We start from the raw sequence: 27,320 nt of genomic DNA on the forward strand, positions 1-27,320 counted from the left end.
AAATCTGTGTATTCTCTTGTGATTGCTTGGCACCATTGGATTGCTATTTTAGATCCATCTCTATATGATTCCGTAGCACAAATCCCAACACTTACAAAACCAACATTTTCTAAAATAGTCCTTTTTAAAGTTGAAAAATTAAATTCACTTTCTCAGCATTAAAATGACGTAACTTCTTATTTACTAAAAAATTGTACAAATTCAAAGACAAGGGCATTTTGGTCCAAAAATTGTTCAAAGCTTGTTAGAACACCCTACTTGGAATATTTCGAAGGTCGAATATCTTTCAAGAATTTGACCATACAAGAATGCGAGTAGGGTTAAAATCCTAAATTAACTAGAACTCATCTGTTTTATATATATATATATATATATATATATATATATATATATATATATATATATATATATATATATATCAAATTTGGAGCACACTGCCTATGATTTTATTGATGTGGAAAGAAGAGGCATTTACATTCTTGAAGGGTGACAAACCAGCCAACACCTCCACTACAAAACCACTAAGCCAAGCAAATATAAAACAAAAACCACTGAGAACATAGAAAAGAACCGACTAAACATAACCCAACAGCATGTTACCTCATCCTAAGGATGCAAACTTTGCTTAACTCTCAGTAGGATAAGCACCTTAACCTACAATGGTACCCCATTTTGCTGATCTCAGTGAATCCCAGTAGATTCACCACCAAGATATAATTCCCTTATTGCATGCATTTCTATGGTAATATCTCTCGTTTGCATCTGCTCATCTGGAGATTCTACAGGACATGCAACGCCAATTTTGGATACAGAAGCCAAGCACTCTTGCATTTTAATTCTTGTAATGCAATGTTGTTCTCCATTGTTCAAACCTTGAACTTCTTCTAAGAGCCGTCATGGGTCTACGATCTCAATCACTCGATCAGGTAAAGCCATCTTAACAAATTGATGGAGGCTTAGACCATCTTTAAACGTTTCATCGGCTGGTCTTTTCCCTGTTAACATCTCTAGAATAAGGATACCGTAACTATAGACATCTCCATGTGTAGATGCCTTTCCACCCATTCCATACTCTGTCATTTACTCATCTCAAAATTTTAAGATATCAAGGTTTCATTCCAATAATTAAATAAGAGTAAGGATTAGTTTTTTTCTTTAAAAAAGTGACAATATTATGAGCACAGGAAATAATTATTTTATTATTTTAAACTCTTGAAGCATGTAGTCACTACAAGAAAATGGCCTTGCAAAAATTTTGCCGGCGCTAAGTCCCTTTTATCAGCGCTTGGCTGAGCGCTGGTAATTATGGAATATTTTTCGGCGCCCAATTTAACTTCACCGACGCTTTCAGTGGCTGCTGGTATTTCTGACAGAAGCGCCGCTAAAAGTCAAAAAAGCCGGCAAAGTCAAAGCGCCGGTAAAAACATGGTTTCTGGACACTTTAATCATGGAAAAGCGCCAACAAAGGTATATACAAGCGCCGGTACAAGTCGTTGTACAAATTTGAGAGGGCCCCGTGCGGGCTAGTAATTTATTTTTAATTATATATAATTCAATTGAAACTTGTATTTTTTGAAAATTTGAAGCATAAAAAATGTTGCAATACAATTTAAACTGAATATTAGACAAAATTTATATTACTTCACAATAAAAAAAAATATAATATTTATTACAATAGATTGAAAATGGTCTTTGAAAAAAAAAATCCTCTATGTGTCTACTCCTAGCTAGCACGAGTGGCGTCAAAAGGCTAAAGTGCTTGTAGGCCTAAATTTAGGCATGATTGATTAAAATCCTACACACAAGGAAAAAAAAAAAAGATTAAAAAAGTAGCATTCAATAAGGATAGAACAAATGAATTAAAAAATAAGCCAAATCATAAGGTTGAAACAATATAACAGAGTTATCAATGGCTATATGGGCCATTCAATAGACAACATTCATCAAATTAACCAACCAAAATTTTTTCTTTTTCCATAACAAATTGAACCGACTAGTTTTAATACTATGAAATGTTTTTTGCAGTTACTGATGCACTACAAAACTCAGAAATGACCATAAATGTCAGTGTTAAAAATAGACAAGGTATCAAATGATGGTGTTTTGGTCAGTTGTCCATGTTTTGACAATCCTAGACCATTGATATGATGGTCAATTGTGTATAGACCATGCTCAACGTCTCCTTCATTGGAAGGTCCTAGTCATGCATGCAATCATTGGCCTTTCTGAATTGAATGTGAACTGTTGCGGTATTTTCTTAAAACCATGTCTACGTGATGATCATCAATGGAAGAATTAACTCCCGTAGGGAAGATTTTTTTTTGACATGGTCTATTCACTATGGGCCTATCAGACTTTGGATCAGCAAACCATTGTGGTGAACAGATATGGAACAGAGACTGGGTGTTGTACAATTATGTTGTAATGGATAGTGAGAAAGAATCCTTGTGATGAACAGATAGTAAAACTTATGAAACTGTTCAATCCCATAATTTAAAGGGCCCCACCAAATGCACGGTGTTGATGTTTGACACACATTACAGTGGGGCCCACACAGCTCAACCTTATAGGAAGTTCCCATGAGCTCGACCGTATAGAACCTTTTTCTCACTCACACACACACACACACATATATAGTATTTTTTCACGGTATTATTGTAAAATTTTTGAATCAAAATAGAAATATGGGTAGTTTGATAATGATTTGTTATTAAAGAAATATAAAAATGTCATCATTATGATTTTACCACTCATAAACTAAACATTAAAAAAATAAAACAACATAAGAATCAACGGTTAAATAATGCAGAGGTTGTGAGGAAACAAGTAATTAATTTAAAATCATTACACATTTTTCTTATATTCCATAAGTAATTGGTGAAAAAAACACACCATATCAATGATGTATGGATCATTGTACTATAGGAAGTAAGGGTACAACATAAATGTTTGGACTGTCCACTGTATTATCAATGGTTTGGATCGTCAGACTACAGGCCCCATCGGTGCATACTAAAAATCTAGACCATGTTTCATAATCTCAGTCGCTTGGATATCTTTGTACGAGGGCCCTATGGGTATAAATTAATAATCTAGAACATCGACCATAATTTCAACAGTCTAGATTACTATACTATGTGCCAATGGGTACAAACTAACGATCCAGGCTGTGTTCCTTAATATGAATGGTATGGATTTGTTGTACTAGGGGCCTGGATCTTTGTACTAGGGCCCCATTGGTGCATACTTAAAATCTAGACCATGTTTCATAATCTCAGTGGCCTGGATCTTTGTCCTAGGGTCCTATGGTATACAATATTAATAATCTAGAACATCGCACCATAATTTCAACGGTCAAGATTACTGTACTATGTGCCAATGGGTACAAACTGAAGATCCAGGCTGTGTTCCTTAATATGAATGGTATGGATTTGTTGTACTAGGGGCCCCAAGAGTACAACTTACGTATTTGGATCGCCACCCAAATATCAAAGGCTTTGGATCATCATAAAAACCATGGACCCATGCATACAAAGTGAAAATCTAAGGGGTTATTTATTTTTAATCAGCAGTCTAAATCTGATTTGCGTCATGTGTATCGTCTCAGGTGAGTATTGCATTATTAAAATGTGATTATCAGTGACTATAAATAATTTAGTTATTTTTATATTTTATATGGACTTTTTGGTTATTTTAGAAGGAAATGGTCTCAAGTGGACCACAAGTGTGGATAACTTCCAACCTTTAATGTGCTTTATCCAATCCATGCATTAATAAGTTGGCTCCATCAAGAGAATTTCCTTATCTAAAAATCAGCCACATCTACTAATTGAGAAGGTGACCCTTCTATTTTGTTATTTATTAATGGCTAGACTTTATTTTTTAAGTGTGGTCAATCTGATGAATAGATGGAGCTAATTTTTGCACTAGGTACTTCTCATGTGGAGCCTAACTTATTGGAAAGGGATGGATGAGGCATTAACCTAATAGGCTGGACTATAGCGTGTGGCCCAACCAGTTGGACTAGAGCATTCTCTAAGTAAAAAAAAGGGATTCTTGGTATCGATCCCTAGTGGGGGTGGACATGGAGTGTGTGTACTGACATGGGTGTGTACTAACAAGCTAACCCAAAAAAAAAAAAAAAAAAAAAAGTAAAATAAAGGGGATATTTTCTTCATTTCTAAAGTTACGGGTATTATTGTTGCTTTAAACTTAGGAAGGATAGCATTAGTTAAATTTACCAAAAAAAAAAAAAGTAGTAAAATTAGGGAAGCAGAGGGTGGGTCCCACCATGATGTATGTGTTATATCCACACCGTCCATCCGTTTTGCCAGATCTTTCTAGGGAAAGGGCTCAAAAAATGAGGCAAATCCAAAGCTCAAGTGGACCACACTACAGAAAGCAGTGGAGTTAAATGCTTGCCATTGAAAACTCATTGGGGGCTATAGAAGTTTTGGATCATGCTGATATTTGTGTTTTCCCCTTCATCCAGGTCTTTGTGACCTTATGAACAGGTTGGATGGCAAATAAACATGGTGGTGAGCCCTAAAATGGTGGACATCATTGTCCCTTCTTCTTTATGTGGTGTTGGTTTACTTAGATTTGGATTTGCCTTGTTTTAGGCCAATGCCCTAAAATGATCTCTCAAACTGAGTGGACAGTGTGGATATAAACTTGGTAACATCAACACACCACGGAACCCCCAACCTAAAATGTAAGTGGTAAAAATCTAACTTATGACAAATTGGGTGGTTATATTTGATAGGAGATGATTGACTGTCCCATCCTTCCATATTTTCTTGATAAGAGATGATTGACCATCCAATCAACCACTTCTATGGTACACACAAGTCTTTGAAACTCAACTTTAATCAAGAGAGAAATATAAGAGAAAATGTTCTTATTCCCATGGTCTCACTCCATTTCCCTTCGTCTTCATAATATACCTATGGTGTATAATCTGTGAAGGCATATTTGGAATGCAGAATTAAATGATGTTGAATTGCATTAGCTGCAATTAACATCATCATCGTTGCAAGAGTTTCAATACGAGGTCATGGGTTTGAGCACCTATTATGGTGGGAGTTTGCAGGTGTGTGAGTATGTTGATTAAAAAACATCATCATTGTACAATGATTACAAGTCCAAAAAATCATAATACTTTGACCGTCCAATCCTATGTTTGGTATCAAATTCTTCTTTTGAAAAAAAACACGCATTAAATAAAACTTATGTTCAATGGACTGAAATTGTAATTAAAAGACCAAATATCACAACTGATGTCTATCACCTGTATGCACATGCAACTCAATTGTCATGGGTAACAGGTGCATATGGATGAAACACATGCATCAATGTGGGTCCCATAAATGTAGTGGATTTCCTACCGTATCTTCTATTGGGACTGTAAGATCCGATACTTAGATAAATTCAATCCTTCTAGATGTTTCCAAATGCTTTAATAAAAATTACATGGGACCAAATGCAATTCATATGTTTCAAACATGCTCTTAGCTTTCAAACCCTAACTTTAATACCGTGTAAGCTTAATAAAAAAAGAAGATACAAGGCAAAAAGCTAGATTTTCTCTATGAATTGAAAAAATCATATGAATGAACCAAAAAGGTTATTTATTTATTTCCCTTTTTAACTCCCCAGAATCCCTTCAACTATATAACTAGAACTAGACTATGATGTGAGTTTGCGACATCCACAATGGGGACAAAAGAAGGTGGACGCAATTAGCTAAAAAGTAATCATATTGCCAATTAACATGCATTAGCGACAGACCCTTTAGGTGTATTAAACACAGCAGGGTCTTTCTTAGATGCATATAGAGGGATTACCATGGCCTCATGCATTAGCATTAATAAGGTCCTAAATCCTGCACTAGGTCCACTTAACTAGATTGTTGGTCGGGTGGACCCCATAGTGAATTAAGCATACATTTGCAGAGATTTCTTCTAGATTGATGGATCCTGTCCATCCAATCTTTGGCCTTTTCTTTTCTTTACTAGTATTTTCCATAGTTTAAAAACTCAATATCCAGCCTGTCAGTCTGACTCAAAGATTTGATTAGATATTTAAATGAGGATTAATATTTCACTGATAATAGATATGTTGAATAGTTGGCAAACTAAATCACAAAACAAATATAAATCTTGCTGATAGACGCTGTGATGCTGCTTGTTTGAGGTTGGGAATATCAATTATATATATATATATATATATATATATATATATATATAGAGAGAGAGAGAGAGAGAGAGAGAGAGAGAGAGAGAGAGGAATGCTCAGCGAACCCATTCTCACCGGAATTCATGGGAACATTTTCACAACTCATCACACGTGATGTGATGTGCGCCCAAAATCTGAACCGACCATGTGATGTAGCACCCCATGAAACCCTACTTTGATCCAAAACTTTGGTGAGCCATAGAAAAAGAGATACAAATCAACGGAGGAAACAATTTCCTCTTTCCATGGTTCAATAAAGTTTTGGATCATAATAAAAGTTAGGTTTTAGGGTTTCATGGGGTGCTGTATCACATGGCCGGTTCAAATTTTGGGCCCACATCATATATGATCAGCTGTGAAAAAGTTCTGACAATTTATAGTGAGAACTGATGCGGAGGTGAGCATTCGTCTGTCTCACCTATGCACCTGTGTATGTGTGTACCCTTTCACATGTATCATGGGTGTCTAGTCCGACCGGTCCATGTGATGCGGAATCCCATGAAACACCATGGTACTAATTTTTTCCCTGATATAAAACTTTGATGGGCCATAGGAAAGAGATACAAATCAAGGGAGGAAAATATTTTCGTTTTTCATAGCCTACCAAGTTTGATGAAAGTATAAGTTGGGACCAAGAGGTTTCATGGGGTGCTGTATCACATGGGCCATTCAGATTTGGAAATGACATAACGTCTGCCGAGTTCTCAAAAAGTTTGCACGAGTCATGTACGAACTGGTGGTACATATACGGGAAATGGTTCCATGCGGTCGACCTCATGGAAGCTTCTCATGACTTCGATCTGTGTGGGCCCCACTGTAATGCATATCAAACATCAATACTATGCATTTGATGGGTCCCCTTTAAATTATGGGATATCCCAAAAATCAGCCGTATACGGAACTTAGGTGGGCCATACCATCTAAAATCATGTAAAGACATGCATAAAATATATAAAAGCACTTGGTGGGTTCCACCTAAAATTTGGACGCGTTGAAACTTAGTCTGACCCCTCATCCAATTGGGACACACATAATGGATGGGCTAGATTCGTGAACCACATCTTGGTGGGCTCAACAAATGATTATGAACATTTTAATAGGAGAGTAACCCCCTCAACTTTTGTACGTGGTGTGGCCCACATAAGTTTCATGGTGACTTGGCTCCATTTCTTGTTGAGTCAAGTTGAGCCGGCTGAGATTCGAGTCGAGTCAGATCATCAAGTTTTAGAGCCATTGTATTTTCTTTTTTACTTACCCATGTATTAGTGGTCCACTGATCAGACCCCTAGAATCTTCCAATCTAAGAGATCCCAAATCAATAACGGTGCGCATTCAATTAATAGTTTGGCTCATCGAACCGCCGGCTCAACTTGTACGAATGGGCCCATCTCTCCAGAGCATGCATCCCTCAGGGCCTACACAAACAGTTAAAACAGTAACAACAGGCCCATACAACAGGCCCATGTGCATGATCAACTGACCAAAAAAAGGCCCATGTCTATGATCAACTGAAACAATAATGATGACCCTCCAGTATTCATTGATGTAGGCCCCACATGAACCCTATTAATCTACTTTTTGGACTTCTAAACCTTCCGAAATTACTATTACAAAAGCAGATTAGGGTACCTAACCTTGTAGTGCACGTCTTATTTCTTGATTCAGATGCGCCTCACATGAGACATGTGGGCCATCTTTATAAGGGTGAGGTGGAAAGGGTCAGTCATACCCAAACCATTGATGCCAACTTATAACTCTCCAATCTGACTTTAGAAGCAAGTCATGAAGTTCCCAAATCTGGACATCAACTTGCATTTCAAGATTGCTGAAAGATCACATCCAAAGGAGTTATGGCCCACCAAACTGTCAAATCTATCGCTACGAATGTCTTACCTATGTAGAATGTTAATATTAAACAATAACTATATTTCCCCTTACACACTCTAAGTACAAAAATTGGTGACAGCTATGAATAAACATAGTACATCTTGTGTGAAATGAGGAATTATAGGATCCAGGGTCTGAGGCATTGCGCAATGCACGCTGGTTTTTTCAGCTTTGGCAAGTGGGGTCCACGGTTTCTTAATCTTGACCACTGGTTTGTCTGGTCCCACTGTTGGTGGACCAAGCTCGGAGATCTCTGTACGGATTGTGTGTGTGTGTGTGTGTATATATATATATATATATATATATATATAGAGAGAGAGAGAGAGAGAGAGAGAGAGAGAGAGAGAGAGAGAGAGAGAGAGAGAATAATGGTCTCCTATGCACCGTATCGCATGAGATCTTTATGCGCACCAAGCTAATGGAGTGGGAGTGAGTTGGCTTGGAGTGGGCTTTATGGTGATGTTTTGTGAAATCCACTCCGACCATTAGGTTCTTGATAGTAATTTAACTATAGGTTTAAAAGAATAAACAGATTCGTAATTCAGGTGGGCCATACGAAGAGAAACAGTAGTAGAAGGATATGTCTACTGTTAAATTTTTACGGGGCAACTGTGATATTTATGTGAAATCCACTCAAACCATTACATAACTCCTAGAAATACATTCACGAAGACAAAAATCATGCCCATCCTAGATTTATGTGGGGCCATACAAGTGAAATAATCTGAATGGTAGGCGTATCATGCACTATGTTCACTCATATGGCCCACCTGAATTGTGTATGCAGGTGAGCTTTTAGAACTATGGTTAAACTCATGTCATGCATCTCATGATTGAAGTAGATTTCATGTACACAATAGGTGGGCCCACCCCAACTCTCCCTGCCTTGCCTGCCTGTCCATGCACGTCCTTGTGCATGCTTACTCTTCCAGCAGCTACCTCCTGCTGGTGAGTACTGAAAGTGTTATGTGAGCCCCATTATAACATATGTGTTTTATCCATATTGTTCATATGTTTTGCTGGATTATTTTATGTCATTAGATCAAGAACAAGGCAGATCCAAAGCTTAGTTGAACCACACTATAGGAAATAGTGGTGAACGAATGCCACCATTAAAATTTTCTTCAGGGCCACAAAAGCTTTGAATCAAGCTGATATTTGTGTTTCCCCTTCATCTAGGTCTACATGACCTAATCGACTAGTTGGATGACAAATAAATATTACAATGGGTGATAGAAAGGTTTTAATGTGGGTCGTTCAGTAACCATTGTTTTTTTGTGGTGTGGTTTTACCTGCATCATTTTTTAAAACACGTCATAAAATGAGTTGGCAAAATAGATGAACAGAGTGGATATAGAGTACATACATCAAGGTGGGCCCATGGTAAGCGTAGCATCCTCTTAGGTCAGTCCCGGATATCACTTAATCCGCTCCCCGACATGTAGAGGTGGACATGTCTGACCCAATCCGGTAGATTCGACCCGATCCGACCCGATCAGAACCATTCTGAACAAAACCGATGGCCTAGATTGGGCCTGATCAAGTCTGTCCATCTAGATCCAATCATTTTTCAGGTTAAGTTCGGATAGTGGTCTATCCGGACAAATTCGATCCAAAAACCCGAACCGATCCGATCTGACCTGACCCAGAGCGGATAGTCGGGTAGTATAAATATTATTTTTACCCTAAACCCTAACCCACCCAAATCATTTTTACCCCTCCCTCTTTTCTTACCCTATGCTCTCCCATCCCGAACGAACGACCACTGCCCTGCCTGCCCGATCTTCTTCCTCTCCTCTTCTTGTCGTGTCTCTCAGCTATGTCGCAGTTTTGTCGATATCTCGCGCCAATTCCTCCCAAAATTCCGAACCCGAGAATCGGCCAATGTCGTCATCTAAGACATTCGATATCCTTCTCTATCCATGTATCCACCAAGATCCACTGAAAAGAGCTTTTGTAAGGACCTTTTATCTCTCTAATTAAATTCGACGGCTCCAGTTACGGAAGTAGCACCGTTGCAGGAGAAATGATCAGATGCAGTGCCTGTACCATAAGATACGATAAAGCCATTATTTTCCGCCAATATGTCTTATAGATAGACTATCCTATCCATAGAAAATTTGGGCCACATTATCATCATTAGTCCATTGTATAGTAATGTGATAGAACCTTACGGTGGGACACGTTATTACTGCAGACCATTGATATCATTTCATGTGCTAATGTGGCGTACCCAATACATATATAGTTCTAATTTTTCACAGGAGAAAATCATCGTATTGTTTCTCATTTTTTGTATGGATTTGATATTTATATCAGTAATTAGCTAACGACGAAAAGATGGATGTATCTTAGGTTACAATACAGCCATTGTATCTTGATCATTTCTCAATCTAGCATGTCTTTAGTAATAAATACTGCCCACATGTTTCCTCTTCAAAAGCAGTTTTTAGCCTTAGACCTTATATGCTCCTCAGGAGCATCGAAACCTAATGTATGGACAGATAAATCACTAAATCCATCGATTGGGTGGCTGTGATTATCCCAACAAATCAATATTCGTCCGATGTCTTGCATGCCGTGTGGGCCACACGTGAAACCCAAAAGATAACAAGGAGAGTGATGGACAATTTTTTTAATCTGGATCGATCCGTACCTTGTCCAATCTGATCCCACTCGGTTTTCTTGATCAAATCGAACTTGGATCAGATCAGGCCATATACAGTTCGGAACGGTTCGATTCAGGTAGCCCAGACTCGTCCGGAACGGATCGATTTCGGTTCAAGCCAATGAGATTTCGGATAGGATCAAGTTGGACCGAATCCGATTCGACTCGGTCCGATGCCCAGCTCTACCGGCATGTAACTTGTCGGTCTTGCTGCAGCTTGCTAACAGGGTGGGGCCATCTTAATGTGTGTGTGAAATCCACTCTGATAATAAGATGTGTGACAATAATTTATCAATAAGGTTAAAAAAATCACCCACATTCATAATTTAATTGGACTATATAAGCGGAAACAATGAAGGGAACGCCCATTGTTTAAATTGTTTGGCTTGCTATGGCCCACGTAAATCACATAAAGATCTAAAATTTGATCCCTATGCAGGTATTTTCATGAGGTATCTAATGATTGGAGTAGATTTCATATAACAGTCACTGTAGGCCCTGCAGAAATTCAACGGTAGGCATATCCTTCTCCCGGTGTTTCTCTTAGCATGGTCCACTTGAATCATGAATCTATCTGTTCTTTGGACCTACCATTAAATTACTATAAAATAAAAATAAAAATTTAATGGTTAGAGTGGATTTCACCGACACATCACTATAGAGCCCACTCCAAGCCTACTCACTCCTACTACATTAGCTTGGTGCACACAAAGGTTTCTTGCGGTACATGCGCAGGAGACCATTCCTCTCTCTCTCTCTCTCTCTCTCTCTCTCTCTCTCTCTCTCTATATATATATATATATATATATATATATATATATATAAGCTGCGCACTCCTTCTCGTACGTGAGAACTTTTTGAAAACTTATCATACATACTGTGAGCCCAAAATCTGAACGGTCTACATGATGAAGCACCCCATGAAACCTCTAAGCCCCAACTTTTATTCTGATTCAAAACTTTGGTGGGCCATGACAAAAGAAAATAGTTTCCTTGCTTGATTTGCATCTCTCTTTGCTATGACCCACCAAAGTTTTGGATAGGGGTGAAAATTTGTCCTCGGGAGTTTCATAGTGTGAAGCATCACATAGACTATTCAGATTTGGGATCCATGACACGTGTGCAAAGGTGCGCATGTGCGCAGGTCCCCCACAACACACACACACACACATATGAGAACAGGTTCTATGCAGTCGAGCTCACGGGAACTTCTCATTAGGTCGATCTGTGTGGCCCCACCATAATGTGTGTCGAGCATCAATCCCGTGCATTTGATGGGTCCCTTTTAAATTATGAGATATCCCAAAAATCAGCCATATATGGAACTTAGGTGGGCCATACCATCTAAAATTATGTGAAGACATGCCTAAAACATATAAAAGCACTTAGTGGGGCCCACCTGAAATTCATATCCGTTTGAAACTTAGTCCGACCCCTCATCTAAGTGGGACACACATAATGGAAGGGATGGATTTGTGAACCACATCTCGGTGGACCCAACAAATGATTATGAATGTTTTAATGGAGGGTAGCCCCTCTCAACTTTTGTATGTGGTGTGGTCCACACAAGTCACGGATTGACTTGATTTTTAACCCCTAGGCCTATCATGGAATGGTGCATCTAACTGATGGGGTAGATGTTCGACACGCATCACGGTGGGGCCCACACAGCTCGACCTCATGGGAAATTCCCATGAGCTCGACTGCACACACACACACATATAAAAGCCACGCTCACCTGCGCACCTTTGCACATGTGTCATGGGAACATAATCTAAAAGGTCGTCCATGTGATGTGGCACCCCTTGAAACTTTACGTGCCCAAATTTTAGCCTGTTTGTGAGCCATAACCAAGAGAAATGCAAATAAAGGGAGGAAATTGTTTCCTTTTACAATAGCAGACCAAAGTTTTGTATCGAGTTGAAAGTTGGGCTTGTGAGGTTTCAAGGGGTGCCACATCACGTGGACCATTAAGATTCTATGCCCATGACACATGTGTAAAGGTACTCACAGGTGCTAATGTAAGGTGTGGAGGTGAGCATTCCTCTCACACACATGATGTGAGCCCAGAATCTGAATGGTCCACGTGATGCAGCACCCCATAAAATCCTCAATGTTTAACTTTTACCCAAACTTTGGTGGGCCATGACAAAAGAAAACAATTTCCTTCCTTGATTTGTATCTCTTTTTGGTATGGCCCACCAAAGTTTTGGATAGAGGTGAAAATTGGTCTACAGGAGTTTCATGGTGTGCCGCATCACATGTACCATTCAGTTTTGGATCCATGACACGTGTGCAAAGGTGTGCATCTATGCATGTGTGTGTGTGTATATATATATATATATATATATATATATATATATAGTCATGCTCCCCTGCGCACCTACTCACATGCGCACCTTTGCACACGTGTCATGGGAGTCTAATCTGAACGGTCCATGTGATGTGGAATCCCATGAAACCCAATGTGACAAATTTTCACCCTGATCTAAAATTCTGGTGGGCCATAGCAAACAAAAATGCAAATCAAGGGAGGAAAATGTTTACATTTTTCATGGGCCATCAAAGTTTTAGATCAAAGTAAAACTTGGGCCAGAGGGGTTTCACGAGGTGCTGCTTCACATGAACGGTTCAGATTTTGGATCCACATCACATAGGATGGGTTCTCAAAAAAGTTTGTACGTAGTACCTACGACCTGGTTAGCAGGTGAGCGTTTCCGTGTGTGTGTGTGTGTGTGTGTGTGTGTGTGTATCAACTATACCAATTCTTATAAGAACTTGTGAGCATTTTTTTATACTTGATGTGAGCGGAAAATCTGATCAATGCATGTAATGCACCATCCCATGAAGCACCTCAGGGCACTTTCTCGGGGCTCAACTTTCCAAAACTCTGGTGAGCCATAGCAAAAGGAAATAGTTATCTCCCTTGATATGCCTCTCTTTGCTATGCCCATTAGATTTTTGGATCAGGTTGAAGGTTGGGCTTTGGGCCCTGAAGGTTTCATGAGGTGCCGCATCACATGGACCATTCCGATTTTGTGCCCATGACACGTGTGCAAAAGTGCACGTGAGTGCTCACTAAAGAAGGTGCGCAGGTGCTAGGTGAGCATGACTCTCTCTCTCTCTATATATATATTGCTTTGGCTGCGGTATTGACAGGTAAGATCTTCCGATCTAGGAGATTTTTGGGCTATAGGTAGGTGTGGCAATGGGCTGGGCCAGAGCCGGAATTAGTTCCCTCCACAATGTGGCTGGCCCAATCGGGTTGAAAAGGCTCTATCTTATTTAAATGATCAAGGCTAGAAATAGCCAAATCTTAAATTTAAATTTAAATTTAAATTAATTAATTAATTTTTTTTTTTCCCTCTTAAATCCGCTGCCTACGATGATAACGATATGTCCCAACATATAAACATTTCTATCACTGACCCCTGACCCAGACCCACCGAGCACCTTCCTACAAGGGATGCAAAGGTGGGGCCTACTTTAATGTATGCATTGTATATCCACGCCACCAATCCTTTTTCTGGCTTATTTTAGGGTATGGTTCAAAAAATTAAGAAGGAAATAAAAATCTTAGGTGGACCACGCCACAGGAAACAGTGCTCATTGAACGCTCTCAATTAAAAACTTGTTAACGTCCAATCGTAATGATTATTTGCCATCCATCCTGTTAGTAAGATCACACATACCTGGATGAAGTGAAAACACAAATATCAGCTTGATCAAAAACTTTTGTGGGCCACAAAAAAGCTTTTAATAATCAATGAACACTGTTTCCTGTGGTGTGGTCGACCTGAAATTTATAGCTACTTAATTTTTGAGGCTATGTCCTAAAATAAGCTGGAAAAATGGATGAATGGCATGGATATACAATACACACGTCAGGGTCCCGTCCGATCTCTGGTTCCAGGTTGCAGCTAAGCAGCGTCCGCTCAAAAGTGTCCTTGAACCATCTATTCTTTTTGTATAATGGTGGTCCACTTGTGATGATTGAATTAGGCCAACAGGCCAGTCTGGACCATTCATCATTGTCCCAGCCCATATAACGGGCTAAATTTCAATCCCAGGCCCGCCCTTCGGGTTAAAAAAAAATTAAAATTTCATCAGATTGGATCCATACATGATGGTAACAGATCAACATGCCTTTTGCACAATGGGATGATTGGATCTACTTCATCCAGCCAACAATGAGACATATCAACAGATATGAACAGTTCACTTGTTGGAGAGCAAAGGTCACATCTAAGAGACTCTTTCCAGGATGATGACTAATGGATAGATTAGTAGCTCTTGAGTCGTCTGTATATGATCAAACACATGATACAATATAATAGTCTGTATATGATCATATATTCCTTGCCATAACTCAAACTAATAAGCTGATGATGAAATTAACCAATGAGAAAGATCTGTGCACCTTTGGAAGCACCCAAGAGTTACATGCTACCACTCCTCATTTTTCCAACTATTACCCAACCTTGTATCAATCTAAGCTTGCCATGGTTCAGAATCATAGGACCCATCTCCAACTTGGCTCGAAAAAGCTACGAAAGTTAGCCCAAATCCGCCATTTACCCGACCCAAATCTAACCTCTTGGGCCTTTTGCAATTGGGCTTAAAAAGCCCAAACCAAACCTAGACTACTTTCTAGGTGGGTTGGAAATCAAAAGCCGATTGGGTCCTGCTCCTGCCTGGATGGAAATCGGTCCACGAAGGGCTTTGTGGGACTGACAGTGATGTATCGTGTTTTATCCATGCTGTTCATTTGGATGAAGGGAAAACAAAAACGTCAGCTTGATTCAAAACTTCTGTGGCCCCTAAGAGCTTTTTAATGGTGGGCATTCAATCCCCACTTTGTGGTCCACTTGAGCCTTGTATCTGCCTCATATTCGGGCTTGTATCCTAAAAGGATCTGAAAAAATGGATGAACGGCGTGGATAAAACCATACATTACGGTGGGCCTCACATAGCCTCTTCCCAGACCGATTCTGCCGAGCGGGGACAGGACGGATATAATCAGCGCCGTTAAGGAGTTGAAGTCTAGCATGGTTTTTATGTGTAATTTGTAATGCAGCATGAAGATGGAGTCAAAGTAATGTTAATGTTGATACCATAAGAGCAACCGATTCTTTATTTATATTTATTTATTTTTCTTACTCTCATCCGTGTGAAACGGAAATTAATGGAAATGGATTGCTGCTCGGAATTTATGTGGGGCCCACCATGATGTAAGAGTTATATCCACACCGTCCATACATTTGGAGAGATCATTTTAGGTCATGGAACCAAAAATGAGGTAGATCCAAAGCTCAAGTGGGCCACACCACAAAAAGCAGTGGGAATTGAGCGTCTACCACTGAAAACTTATTGAGGGTTATGGAAGTTTTTGATCAATCTGATATTTATTTATTTTTTCCCTTCATATAGGTCCATGTGACCTTATGAGCAGTTTGGATTGCAAATAAACATAATGGTGGGCTTTAGTAAGGTTTCAACAGTCAGTGTCATTGTCCCACTTCTTTCTGTGGTGTGGTCCACTTGAGCTTTGGATCTGCCTCAATTTTGGTCCCTTATCTTAAAATGATCTCACAAAATGGATGGATGGTATGGATATAACATATGGAGACTATGAATAAACAAAATACACCAACACTCCAGTCCATGTTCGACTTAAAAACATCTAATATCGGTCACTAGAATTTTCCAAGCTGAGAGCATTTTGGGGCATGGTCAGCCAATGGGTCCCACACAGGGACAAGGGAATCCCATTTTAGGTCATTTAGGAGTCGAACTATACAAGGATGTTAGCTTAGGCCTAAATTTTCACAAAACCTAAGCCCATCTACCATAGCTTGGGCTTCCGCCACATTTTTTGAAACGAAGCTATAGCAGTTGTGGAAGGCAAAAAAAAAAAATCTATCTTAGCTGTCCCAAAGTTTCCTTTTATCCCCAGCTTTTCCAGAGTCGCAAATTCTAAAAGGGGAGACTTTTGCTATTGCTGCTGATGTGGAGAATTTCTTTTCCTCGAACCTACAAGCATTTCACCACAGCCATATCTCCCATACAATAAGACTGGGAGCCAGACCTCTTAGAACCTGGAAAATGGTAGAGTTTTTTCGCTCTAAATGTCCAGAATACCAATCTCTGGGCGATGGACTGGTTCCTTTGCAAATGCAAATCCCAAACCTCAGAGGCGATGAGTCCACTACAGAACAGATGGTCCAGATCTTCTACCTCATATTGAGGGATTGAATCCCTGAATATGAGATTGCGAACAACTGGATCATTTTATTTTTAACCGTACATTAATCAATCATGCTGAGATATCGGAACCAAGCTACCAATACGATCTTTAGCATGGGATCATGCGATCAAGATCATTAGCCACTTCAATTTTCTACTCATTTCTTTCGTTCCATAATTATTTTTGGTGGGAAAATCGTTTCCAATACAATACAATCCTTTTCCAAGCATCTCTAAGCGATGAGGAACAAAAATGTGAAAAACTAAAACAAACTCATAGTGCAAATTTCAACTACTAAGTATCTTCTCTTCTTCTTTTTCTTTTCCCTGAAAGGTGGGTGTAGGAGCACACTACTTGTAATTTTATTGATATGGAAAAAAGAAAAAAACAATTTACATCTACGAAGGGGTGCCAAACCAACTAACCCCTCCACTACACAATCACTAAACAAAGCAAACAAAGCAAACACATACCGAAAACCACAGAGAAGATCAAAATATAGAAAGAAACGACTTAACACCACCCAACAGCCGCTGGATGCATACAAACTTCACTTAAGTACCCTTAGTGGGATTACCAGCTCAATTCACACCTATTGTATCTTCCACTCCATGACTAGCCACAACTTGTTATTAATGACTAAGATACGATGAACTGTCGCCCAACAATCGTTCCCTATTTTGCTGATCTGGGTGAATCCCATGCCCAAGATATAAGTCCCTTATTGCATGCATTTCTTTGACAATCTCTCTCATTTGCATCCGCTCGTTTGGAGATTCTACAGAACATGTGATGCCAATTTTGGCCACAGAAGCCAAAGACTCTCTCATTTTAGTCCTTGCAATGCGTTGTCGTTCTCCATTGTTCAGTGCTTGAACGTCTTCGAGCAGTCGCGGGTCTACAATCTCCATCACCTGATCAGGTAAAGCCATCTTAACAAATTGATGGAGGCTTAGATCGTCTTTAAACATGTCATCGGTTGGTATTTTTCCTGTGAACATCTCTAAAAGAAGGATACCATAACTGTAGACATCTCCATTTGTAGACGCCTTTCCGCCCATTCCATACTCTGTCATTTACACATCTCGAATTTTCGAAATATAAAGGTTTCATGAATTCCAACAATTAAATAAAAATAGGGATTAGTTTTTGACCTAACACAAGTGACAATCATTATAGCATAGGAAACAATCATCGTATTAATTTTAAACTTTTGAAGCATGAAGTTATCCAGGTATAACTAACAAATTAGTCCTACTACAAACAATTAGTACTAATTACTTATCCATTGACCTTGTATGCAAAACTGTTCCATGCACCGTTAGTTGAAAATTATCTTAACTCAAATTAGAAAAAAAAAAAAAAAAATACTAAAATGAATTTTCCATCCTCCAATGCTTCATTCTTACTAGGAGTTTCATACAAATGATTTATTCTGAGAGTTTTAGGGTGTGTTTGGTATCCACTGAAAAGCTGAGTCCATCTCAATTTATATAATCAGGGTTTTTCACAGGGATTAAAAATAGTCATGATAGCCAACAATATATATAATCTCCAGCACCTAATTAATATTAACTAAAATAAGATGAACTCATTTTTCAGTGGCTCGGAAACAGGCCGACATTACTGTTGTTGTTATTTATGAGAAATGATTCATTTCTTACTGTGTATTCTTACTATAGCCACTATAACAACATTAGCTACACCACAAGCAATAAAAAGAAGTGACAATTCAAGCTTCATATTTAAAAATATTTGGAAAGCATTAAAAAAAGAAGAAGAAAAGATTAAAGAACAAAGAAAAAGCATGAAATTGTTACCTGGAGGAATATAGCCAACAGATCCCCTGATACCAGTTGTGCTGGTTTGATCTTGAGAGGTATTACTGGCAGCATTAGAAAGGAACCTTGCTAATCCAAAATCGCCCACATGGGCGCACATGTCATTGTCCAGTAGAACATTGCTTGGTTTTAGATCGCGATGAACGACCGGTGTCCCGCAATGGTGATGAAGATACTCCAATGCAGAGGCGACATCAATGGCTATATCTAATCTTTGAATAACGTTCAAGCTCCGCATTTCATATTGCCCATGTACATTTGGATGCAACCATTTCTCTAGACTCCCATTAGGCATGTACTCAAACAATAGAGCTTTGAAATCATCGCCTTTAAAATCGATGCTTGAGCAAGCAGTTATGATTTTAACTAGATTCCGGTGCCGGATATTTCTCAAGGCTTCACATTCAGCAAGGAAACTCCTTGAAGCTCCTCGTTGATGAAGATTGAGAACTTTCACTGCAACAAGTGTTTCATCTCGATCTAGAATTCCTTTATATACAGAACCATAACTTCCCTCGCCAATCAAATTATCTGAAGAGAACTCGCCAGTTGCTTTAAAGAGATCCTTGTAAGAAACATTTAAATATTTACTCTCTAGGAAAGATGCAGGCAAAGGGTTCTTGCTGGCCTTTCTTCTCGCCCGATAAAGAGTAACAAAGATAGATGATAAAAGAATCAAACCTAAAACTGCACCGATCACTGAGAATATTACTGTAAGAGAAATAGACCTTCCATGTTTCTTAGAATCTTTCTTCAGGCACGCAGGCAGCTGTAATTGTGGGATACCTCCACAAAGCCTCTTGTTTCCAAGAAGTGAAAATGCACTGGAATTTTTGAAAATCCCTTGCTGTGGGACTTCACCATCAAGATCATTGGATGACAAATCCAAGTATTCCAGGATCGGAAATTTCTCTAGAGTAACTGGAATATGCCCAGACAAGTTATTATGAGAAAGATCTAGCAGTTTAATACTTTTTAAGTTCTTCAAACCCAGAGGAATGGCTCCTTGAAAGAAATTATTGCTCAAATTAAGGAATTCCAGTTTCAGACAATTTCCTAGCTCGCTAGGAATTTCACCCATCAATTTGTTGTTAGCAGCATGTAGTTCTTGAAGTTGTTCCATATTACCCACTTCCAACGGTAAAGATCCGACCAAAGAATTATCATCTATATGAAGTTCGATCAGGGAAGGAATACTTAGAACCTCTTTTGGAATGGTATCGTTGAGCTCATTTGCAAGGAGGGCTAATACTTGAAGATGACGGCAGTTTCCAAGACTCGAAGGGATTCTTCCATGCAAACGATTTCCATTTAAAGCTAGTATAACCAATCCAGTGATATTGCCAATGGAGGATGGAATTCGTCCAGAAAGTCTGTTGCTGTACAAATACAAACCTTGCAAATTTTGAAGCTTCCCAACACCAATAGGAATGGTACCCATGACAGAGCTCTCAAATATACCTAGACGATTTAAGTTGAAGAGATTGCTAATATCTGTTGGGATGCTTCCATATATCGGGTTTCCTCCTAACCCTAATAGTGTTAGGTGGGTAGAGAGATTGACGATGGTGTCTGGTAGTGTTCCTCTTAGCTGATTGGCAGTTGCATCTAAATATTCCAAACGGCTACAATTAGTTAAAGAAGTGAGGAAACTCAAGTCATTGTCACCTTCTCCACCTCCAAACTTATTACCAGGTATATTTAGAACACTAAGATCATGTAGTCTTCCCAAATTTTCGGGCAAGGGTCCACTAAAATAACTAGAAGAAAAATCAACCTCAACAAGTCCTGAAGCATTGGGTAATGAAACTGGCATCGATCCTGTAAATGCATTTCTTCCTAGCAAAAGATATTTGATATTAGGAAGGGTGAGACCCAAACTGGCTGGAATGTTTCCATATAGTTGGTTAGCTACCACCGAGAAAGTAACGATGGATGAGAGGTTGTAAAGCGATGGTGGGATCAGACCCGACAGTTTATTTGAGGAGAGCTGAAGAAATTGTAACTTCATTAGCTGGCCTAGCTCATTTGGAATGCTTCCTTCTAAAATATTATAATGTAAGCTGAGAGAAACAAGAGACGAGAGGTTCCCGATTGGTGGTGGAATGTTGCTGATGAGATTGTTAAGACGAAGATTCAATGACATGAGCTTTGACAGAGAGCAAAGCTTGACAGGAATACTCCCTTCGAGCTTGTTACTTCGTAAAATGATGGATCTGATTTCTGTGCAATTGGACAGGTTCTCAGGGATTTCTCCTTGCAGCCCATTATAACTAAGATCAAGATGCCGAAGCCGGAAGAGAAGGCCGATTTCAGGTGGGATTTCGCCATGGAAGCTGTTACTCGAGAGGTTGATACTCCTGAGGAAAGTGAGGTTTGATACGCGAGGTGATATGGACCCCACCAATCTGGCGGACACAAGATTCAAGGAGGTGACCCTTTGAGGATGACGTCGACTGCATGTGACTCCTTCCCAGTTGCAGAAATGGAGGGAATCGTTCCATGAGTTGAAGAACCCGAATGGATCTTCAGATATCAGATCCTTGAATGAGACCAAGGCCAGTCTATCCGTCTCGTTTCTTAAGACGGGGGATCCGATTCCAATGCAGTTCATGCATAGGAGAAGGAAGGCTAAGAGGAATAATGACCAAAATGGCCTTGAACGTAAATGTCCAAGCTCCATCCTCTTAATTGTTAGGATGGGAGGGTTACAGAAAAAGAAACAAAAACAAAGGGCAATATGTTGCGCGCGGTGGTGTGTTTTGTGCTGTAACCTATGTATATTTATCAAGGGAGTTGGTACTGCATCCGTCGTGCGACTAAGAATTCACCATGCACGCATGTGTTTCATAACGTGTGAGGTTAGTGCCAAAACGACTCGCTGTGGCGACGGCTGATACGTGTAAAACGAATACGGATGCTCTGTTTCCGTCAACTAGCAAAATTGCGGTCGTATCTAATTGGCAAACAGAGGATCCGGACGTGTAAAACACGGAGTCACCCAAAACGGTGTGGGCCTTACCGTGGGGCCTATCTTGATGTATGTACTGTGTATCCACGCCGTTCATCTTTTTTTCCCCGATCATTTTAGAGTGTTATCGCAAAATCTCTGATCAATATACACACACACACACACATGCTCACGTGCGCACCTATGCACATGCGCACCTTTAAACACATGTCATGGGTGTCTAATTTGAACGGTCCATGTGATGCGGAATCTCATGAAACCGCAAGGGATAAATTTTCACCCTGATCAAAAATTCTGGTGGGCTATAGCAAAGAGAAATGCAAATCAAGGGAGGAAATTATTTTCATTTTTTATGGCCCACCAAAGTTTTGGATCAAAGTAAAACTTAGGCCTGGGGGGTTTCATGAGGTGCTGCTTCACATGGACCAATCAAATTTTGGATTCACATCACATATGATGGGTTCTAAAAAAAGTTCGCACCAGTTCTGTGCGAACTGGTGGCAGGTGAGCATTTCTCCATATGAAATGCAAATTTTCGAGTATCCATAGGTGGTGAAATTCCACTGGTGTGAGTGTGTGGGGTGTGTGTGCATGTGTAAAAAAAAATAAAAATATATATAGAGAGTCATGCTCCCCTGTGAACCTATGCATGTGCGCACCTTTGCACACGTGTCATGGGTGTCTAATCTGAATGGTCCATGTGATGTGGAATCCCATGAAACCTAGTGTGAGAAATTTTCACCATGATCTAAAAATCTGTTGGGCCATAGCAAAGAGAAATGCAAATCAAGGGAGGAAACTGTTTTAATTTTTCATGGCCTATCAAAGTTCTAGATCAAAGTAAAACTTGGTCCTGGGAGGTTTCACGAGGTGCTGCTTCGCATGAACGGTCCAGATTTTGGATCCACATCACATATGATGGGTTCTCAAAAAAGTTCGTATGTAATAGGTGCGAATTGGTTCGCAGGTGAGCGTTTTCGTGCATATATATGGAAAATGTACTATACGCTCGACCATATTATACCTTCCATAAGGTCGAGAGCTGGCAGCACATTATTCATCGAATGGTAAAAATTTTAAACAACGGGAGATTTTATAGGAAACCGAAGAAACATGGTGTGGATTAGATACTAAAATAGCTAGAAACGTTATTGAAGTGACATCACCAAGTTCCATGGGCCCCACCATGATGTATATTTTCTATCCATGCCGTCCATCCATTTTGAAATATAATTTAAGGGATTTACACCAAAAATAAGTTATATCTAAATCTCAGATGGACCACACCATGGGAAAACAGTTGTTATTGAATTTCTACCGTTACAAACTCCTAGGGCGCACTGTAATGGTTTTGTAGGAAAAAATAAGTTGTTATTGAATTTTTACCATCCAACTTATTCATAAGGTCATGTAGACGTGGATGAAATGAAAACATAAATATCAGCTTGATCCGGAACTTCTCCAGCTCGTAAGATGTTTTTAATGGTGGACGTTCAATCCCCACCTTGTGGTCCACTTAAGCCTTGGACTTGCCTCATTTTTTAATTCACATATTAAAATGATATGAGAAAATCATTGAATGGCGTGGATATAAAACACTTACATCAAGTTGGGCCCCACAGAGACCTGCCCGGATGGATTACCGTCTAGGAGGGAAAGGGATTGCGTACTGAGTAACTCAATATGCTAAGCATACTGAGTAAACACTGTGGGGCCCACCATCATTCATGCATTGTATCAACTCCGTCCATCTGTTTTATCATATAAATTTATGACTTTAACCCAAATATTAAGCATATCCAAATCTCAAGTGGACCACACCACCCGAAATGGTGTGAATTGAAGTCTACCATTGAAAAGTTCTTGGGGGCCATAGAAGTTTTAGATCAAGCTGATATTTGTGATTTCCCTTCATCCATTCCGTGTGATCTTATGACAAGTTTGGATGACAAATAAACATCACTAGGGCCTTAGAAAGGTTTCAACGATGGAAATCAATACTTCCACTATTTCTTGTGGTATAGTCTACTTGAGCTTTTTTTATACTTCAATTTTGAGCTCAACCCCTTAAATGATCTGGAAAAATGGATCGACGACGTGGATAAACCATGTGAATTCACAGTGGGCCCAATAGAGTTTACTCAGTACGATAAGAGCGTACCGAGTAACTCAGTACGCAATCCGATTTCGTCCGGGAGGTGGTAGGATGCAATCCGCATTCTAATGGAAGCGGATTGGGATTGACTAGTGTACCTCACACCAGCCATATAGCTGCTATAGGTACGTGTCGTGCGAGACGAGCACTGATGCTCCTCTGGCTCCGAGTTGTATGAGCGGTTTAAAGGAGATCAAAGTTACATGGGCCCATATTGATGTATTTATTATATCTACACGGTTCATCTATTTTTAGAGATCATTTTAGAGCATTATTCAAAAAATGAATAATATCCAAAGATCATTTGGACCACACCACAAATAGCAGCGGAGATAATGATTTTCACCGTTGAAAAATTTGTAGGGCCTACTATAACGTTTATTTTCTATCCAATCTGTTCATAAGGTCAAAAAGACCTGAATGAAGAGGAAATTTTTTTTTCATATTGATCTAAAACTTCTGTGACCCAAAAAGGGTTTCAATGGTAGACGTGCAATCTCACACTGCTTTTTGCAGTGTGGTCCAATTGATAGTTAGATCTGTCTTATTTTTAGTCCGAAGCCTTAAAATGAGCTCACCAAATGGATGGACGGTTTGGATATATATAATACATACATCATGATTAGACAAAAAAAACTTGCTAATGTTAATAAAGCAGCTATACAGCTGGGTGAGGTACACCAGCCAATTCGCCTCCCCTTTTAATCTGGAAGTAGATGTATGCATAGTTGAGTGGCGAGTTGGCTACTGAAGCTACATCACCAAGTTCTGTGAGCCCCACTATGATGTATGTGTTGTATCCACACCGTCCATCCATTTTGTAATATCATTTTAGGGCATGCGTCAAAGAATGAGGTAGATACAAATCTGTAGTGGACCTACCAGAGAAAACAGTGGGGAAAGTGATTCCCAACATTGAAACCATCACAAGGCCCACCATAATGTTTATTTGAAATCCAACTTGTTCAAAAGTTAAAAAAGACATGAAATAAGAGAAAACACAAATATCAGCATGATCTAAAACTTTCGTGGCCTTTAGAAGTTTTCAATGGTGGGCCTCACTATCCCCACTATTTTCTATGTTGGGTGCACTTGAGCTTTGGATTTAATTCATTCTTTGCATATTGTCCTAAAATGATCTCTCCAAATGGATGGAAGGGGTGGATATAAAACATACATCATGGTGGGGCCAATGGAACTTGGTGATGTCACTTCAATAACATTTCTAGCTATTTTAGTATCTAATCCATGCCGTGTTTCTTCGGTTTCCTATAAAATCTCCCCGTTGTTTAAAATTTTTATTATTCAACCAATAATGTGCTGCCAGTTTTCGACCTTATGGAAGGTGTAATAGGGTCGAGCGTATAGTACCTTTTCCCATATATCTATATATATATATATATATATATATATATATATATATATATATATATATATATATATATGGGAAATGGTTCTATATGGTCGAGTTGTGTGGGCTCCACCGTGATGTGTGTTGAACATCAAAACCGTGCATTTGATGGGTTAGCCGTGTACGGAACTCAAGTGGGCCATACCATTTAAAATCATGTGAAGACATGTTTAAAACATATAAAAGCACTTGGTGGGGCCTACCTAAAATTTGGATGCATCTGAAACTTGACATGTCCTCATTCAAGTGGGACACACATAATGGATTGGTTAGATTTGTAAACCACATATCCGCGGGCCCAACAAATGATTATGAATGTTTTAATGGGAGGGTAACTCCTCTCAACTACTTTTGTATATGGTGTGGCCCACAAAGTTGTGGATTGAATTAATTTTAAGCCCGAAGCCTACTATGGAATGGTGCATCTGACTGTTAGAGTAGATATTCAACACTATTCACGGTGGGCACACAACTTGACCTCATGGGAAGTTCCCATTAGGCCGGCGGCAAACCATTTCACACACAAATATATATATATATATATATATATATATATATAAAACTTCATTCTGGCTTTCCCAACCTTACCAATAGAATCTGCTTCATTCTTGGGATAATGCACTAAAAGGTTCTAGAATTACAGATAGCCTGCATAGATACATCCAGGTAAGCCCCATAATAGGTGCCGCACTTTATCCATATATAATTAATCTACAATAAGGGCCACATTTAATCTTAGGGTCACACCTAATTCACTCTTTTGTGAAAAGCTACTCGTTGGGTGGTTGCTTATGCCTCAACGACAGCCATTGTGATATAAAAACCACTAGTGTGAGTGTACGGGTGTGAGTAGGTATGTAATTAAAAAAAAAAAAAAAAAAAACCTGGTTGAAGCAGCTTAACCACGATATATCTATACCATTTGTCCATCTTTCCATATCATTTTATGGCTTGATCCAAAAAATAGACAGTTATAAATCTCAGGTGGACCACATCATGGAAAACAATAGTAATTGAATGTCCACCATTAAAAATCTCCTCAGGCCTACCGCAATGCTTATTTGACATCCAACCTGTTGATTAGGTCATACAGTCTTGGATGAAGGGAAAAGACATATATAAGCTTGATCCAAAACTTTTGTAGTCTCAAGAATTTTTTAATTAATGGTAGCCATTCAATCAAGACTATCTCTGCAATGTGGTCCACTTGATGTTTGGACTCATCTGATTTTTTAAATAGTACCATAAAATGATTTAAAAAATAAAAATGGATGGACGTTATGGATGATACAAATACATCATTGTGGGGCCCACAGGGCACCGACCATTACCCATTGGCTAGTGGGAGGGTCCCTGGCCAATCCGCATTTAGCATATAATAAATTCACCTGCTTGTTAACACTTTTATTTTTTATTTTTTAATAATAATAATTAACACACCCTCTTGACTCGACTCGTGACCTGCTTGTTAACACTTTTTTTTTTTTTTCCTATAATAATAAGGCTTGACTCGTGGCCTGCGGTGCCTAGACCCGGAGACCGTAGAAGATAGTCGGCCTTTTGGTAGGGGATTTAGTGTTAACAGGGTAACACACGAGTGGGCGTTTCCCTAGCTGTGGGGGCCACCTTTATATTTTTTGTTGTATATCCATGCCGTCAATCAGTATTTTCAGACCATTTTATGGTATATTTATAAAAATGAAGCCAATCCAAATCTCAAGTGAGCCACAAGTAGGGATTGTAATCTACACCATTAAAAACTTCTTCGGTTCAGAGAAGTTTTTGATCAGGTTGATATTTGTGTTTTCCTTTCATCAATATCTGTGTAACCTTATCAAAAGGTTGGATGGAAAATAAACATTACGTTGGGTCTATGAAGTTTTTAATGGTAGGCATTCACTTA

The 27,320-nt window shown here is 39.2% G+C and overlaps 1 protein-coding gene across 3 annotated transcripts; it reads right to left on the reverse strand.

The window, feature by feature from the left end:
- Positions 1–825: 825 nt before the first annotated feature.
- LOC131236210 (probable LRR receptor-like serine/threonine-protein kinase At3g47570) lies at positions 826–21,053 on the reverse strand. 3 transcript variants are annotated; one of them, XM_058233344.1, is made up of 2 exons: positions 18,860–21,053; positions 826–1,073 (listed from the first exon to the last, which is right to left on the reverse strand). In XM_058233344.1, the coding sequence occupies exons 1-2, from the start codon at positions 21,024–21,026 to the stop codon at positions 895–897; spliced, it is 2,346 nt and encodes a 781-aa protein (XP_058089327.1). In that variant the 5' UTR covers positions 21,027–21,053; the 3' UTR covers positions 826–894. The 3 variants fall into 3 exon arrangements, with proteins under 3 accessions (XP_058089327.1, XP_058089326.1, XP_058089328.1); XM_058233343.1 differs by lacking the exon at positions 826–1,073 and adding an exon at positions 17,664–18,108; XM_058233345.1 differs by lacking the exon at positions 826–1,073 and adding an exon at positions 17,967–18,123.
- Between the last annotated feature and the right edge of the window lie 6,267 nt (positions 21,054–27,320).

Source organism: Magnolia sinica, unplaced genomic scaffold (assembly GCF_029962835.1).
Source record: "Magnolia sinica isolate HGM2019 unplaced genomic scaffold, MsV1 ctg293, whole genome shotgun sequence".
Taxonomy (NCBI): Eukaryota; Viridiplantae; Streptophyta; class Magnoliopsida; order Magnoliales; family Magnoliaceae; genus Magnolia; species Magnolia sinica.

Bases quoted from the DNA above. Each gene is read 5' to 3' on its own strand.
- LOC131236210 (XM_058233343.1), bottom strand. From the start codon at position 21,026: ATGTCATTGAATCTTCGTCTTAACAATCTCATCAGCAACATTCCACCA. The intron at 18,109-18,859 runs GTAACAATTTCA...TGTAAATGACAG, and splicing joins TGTTGGCTATATTCCTCCAG to AGTATGGAATGGGCGGAAAG.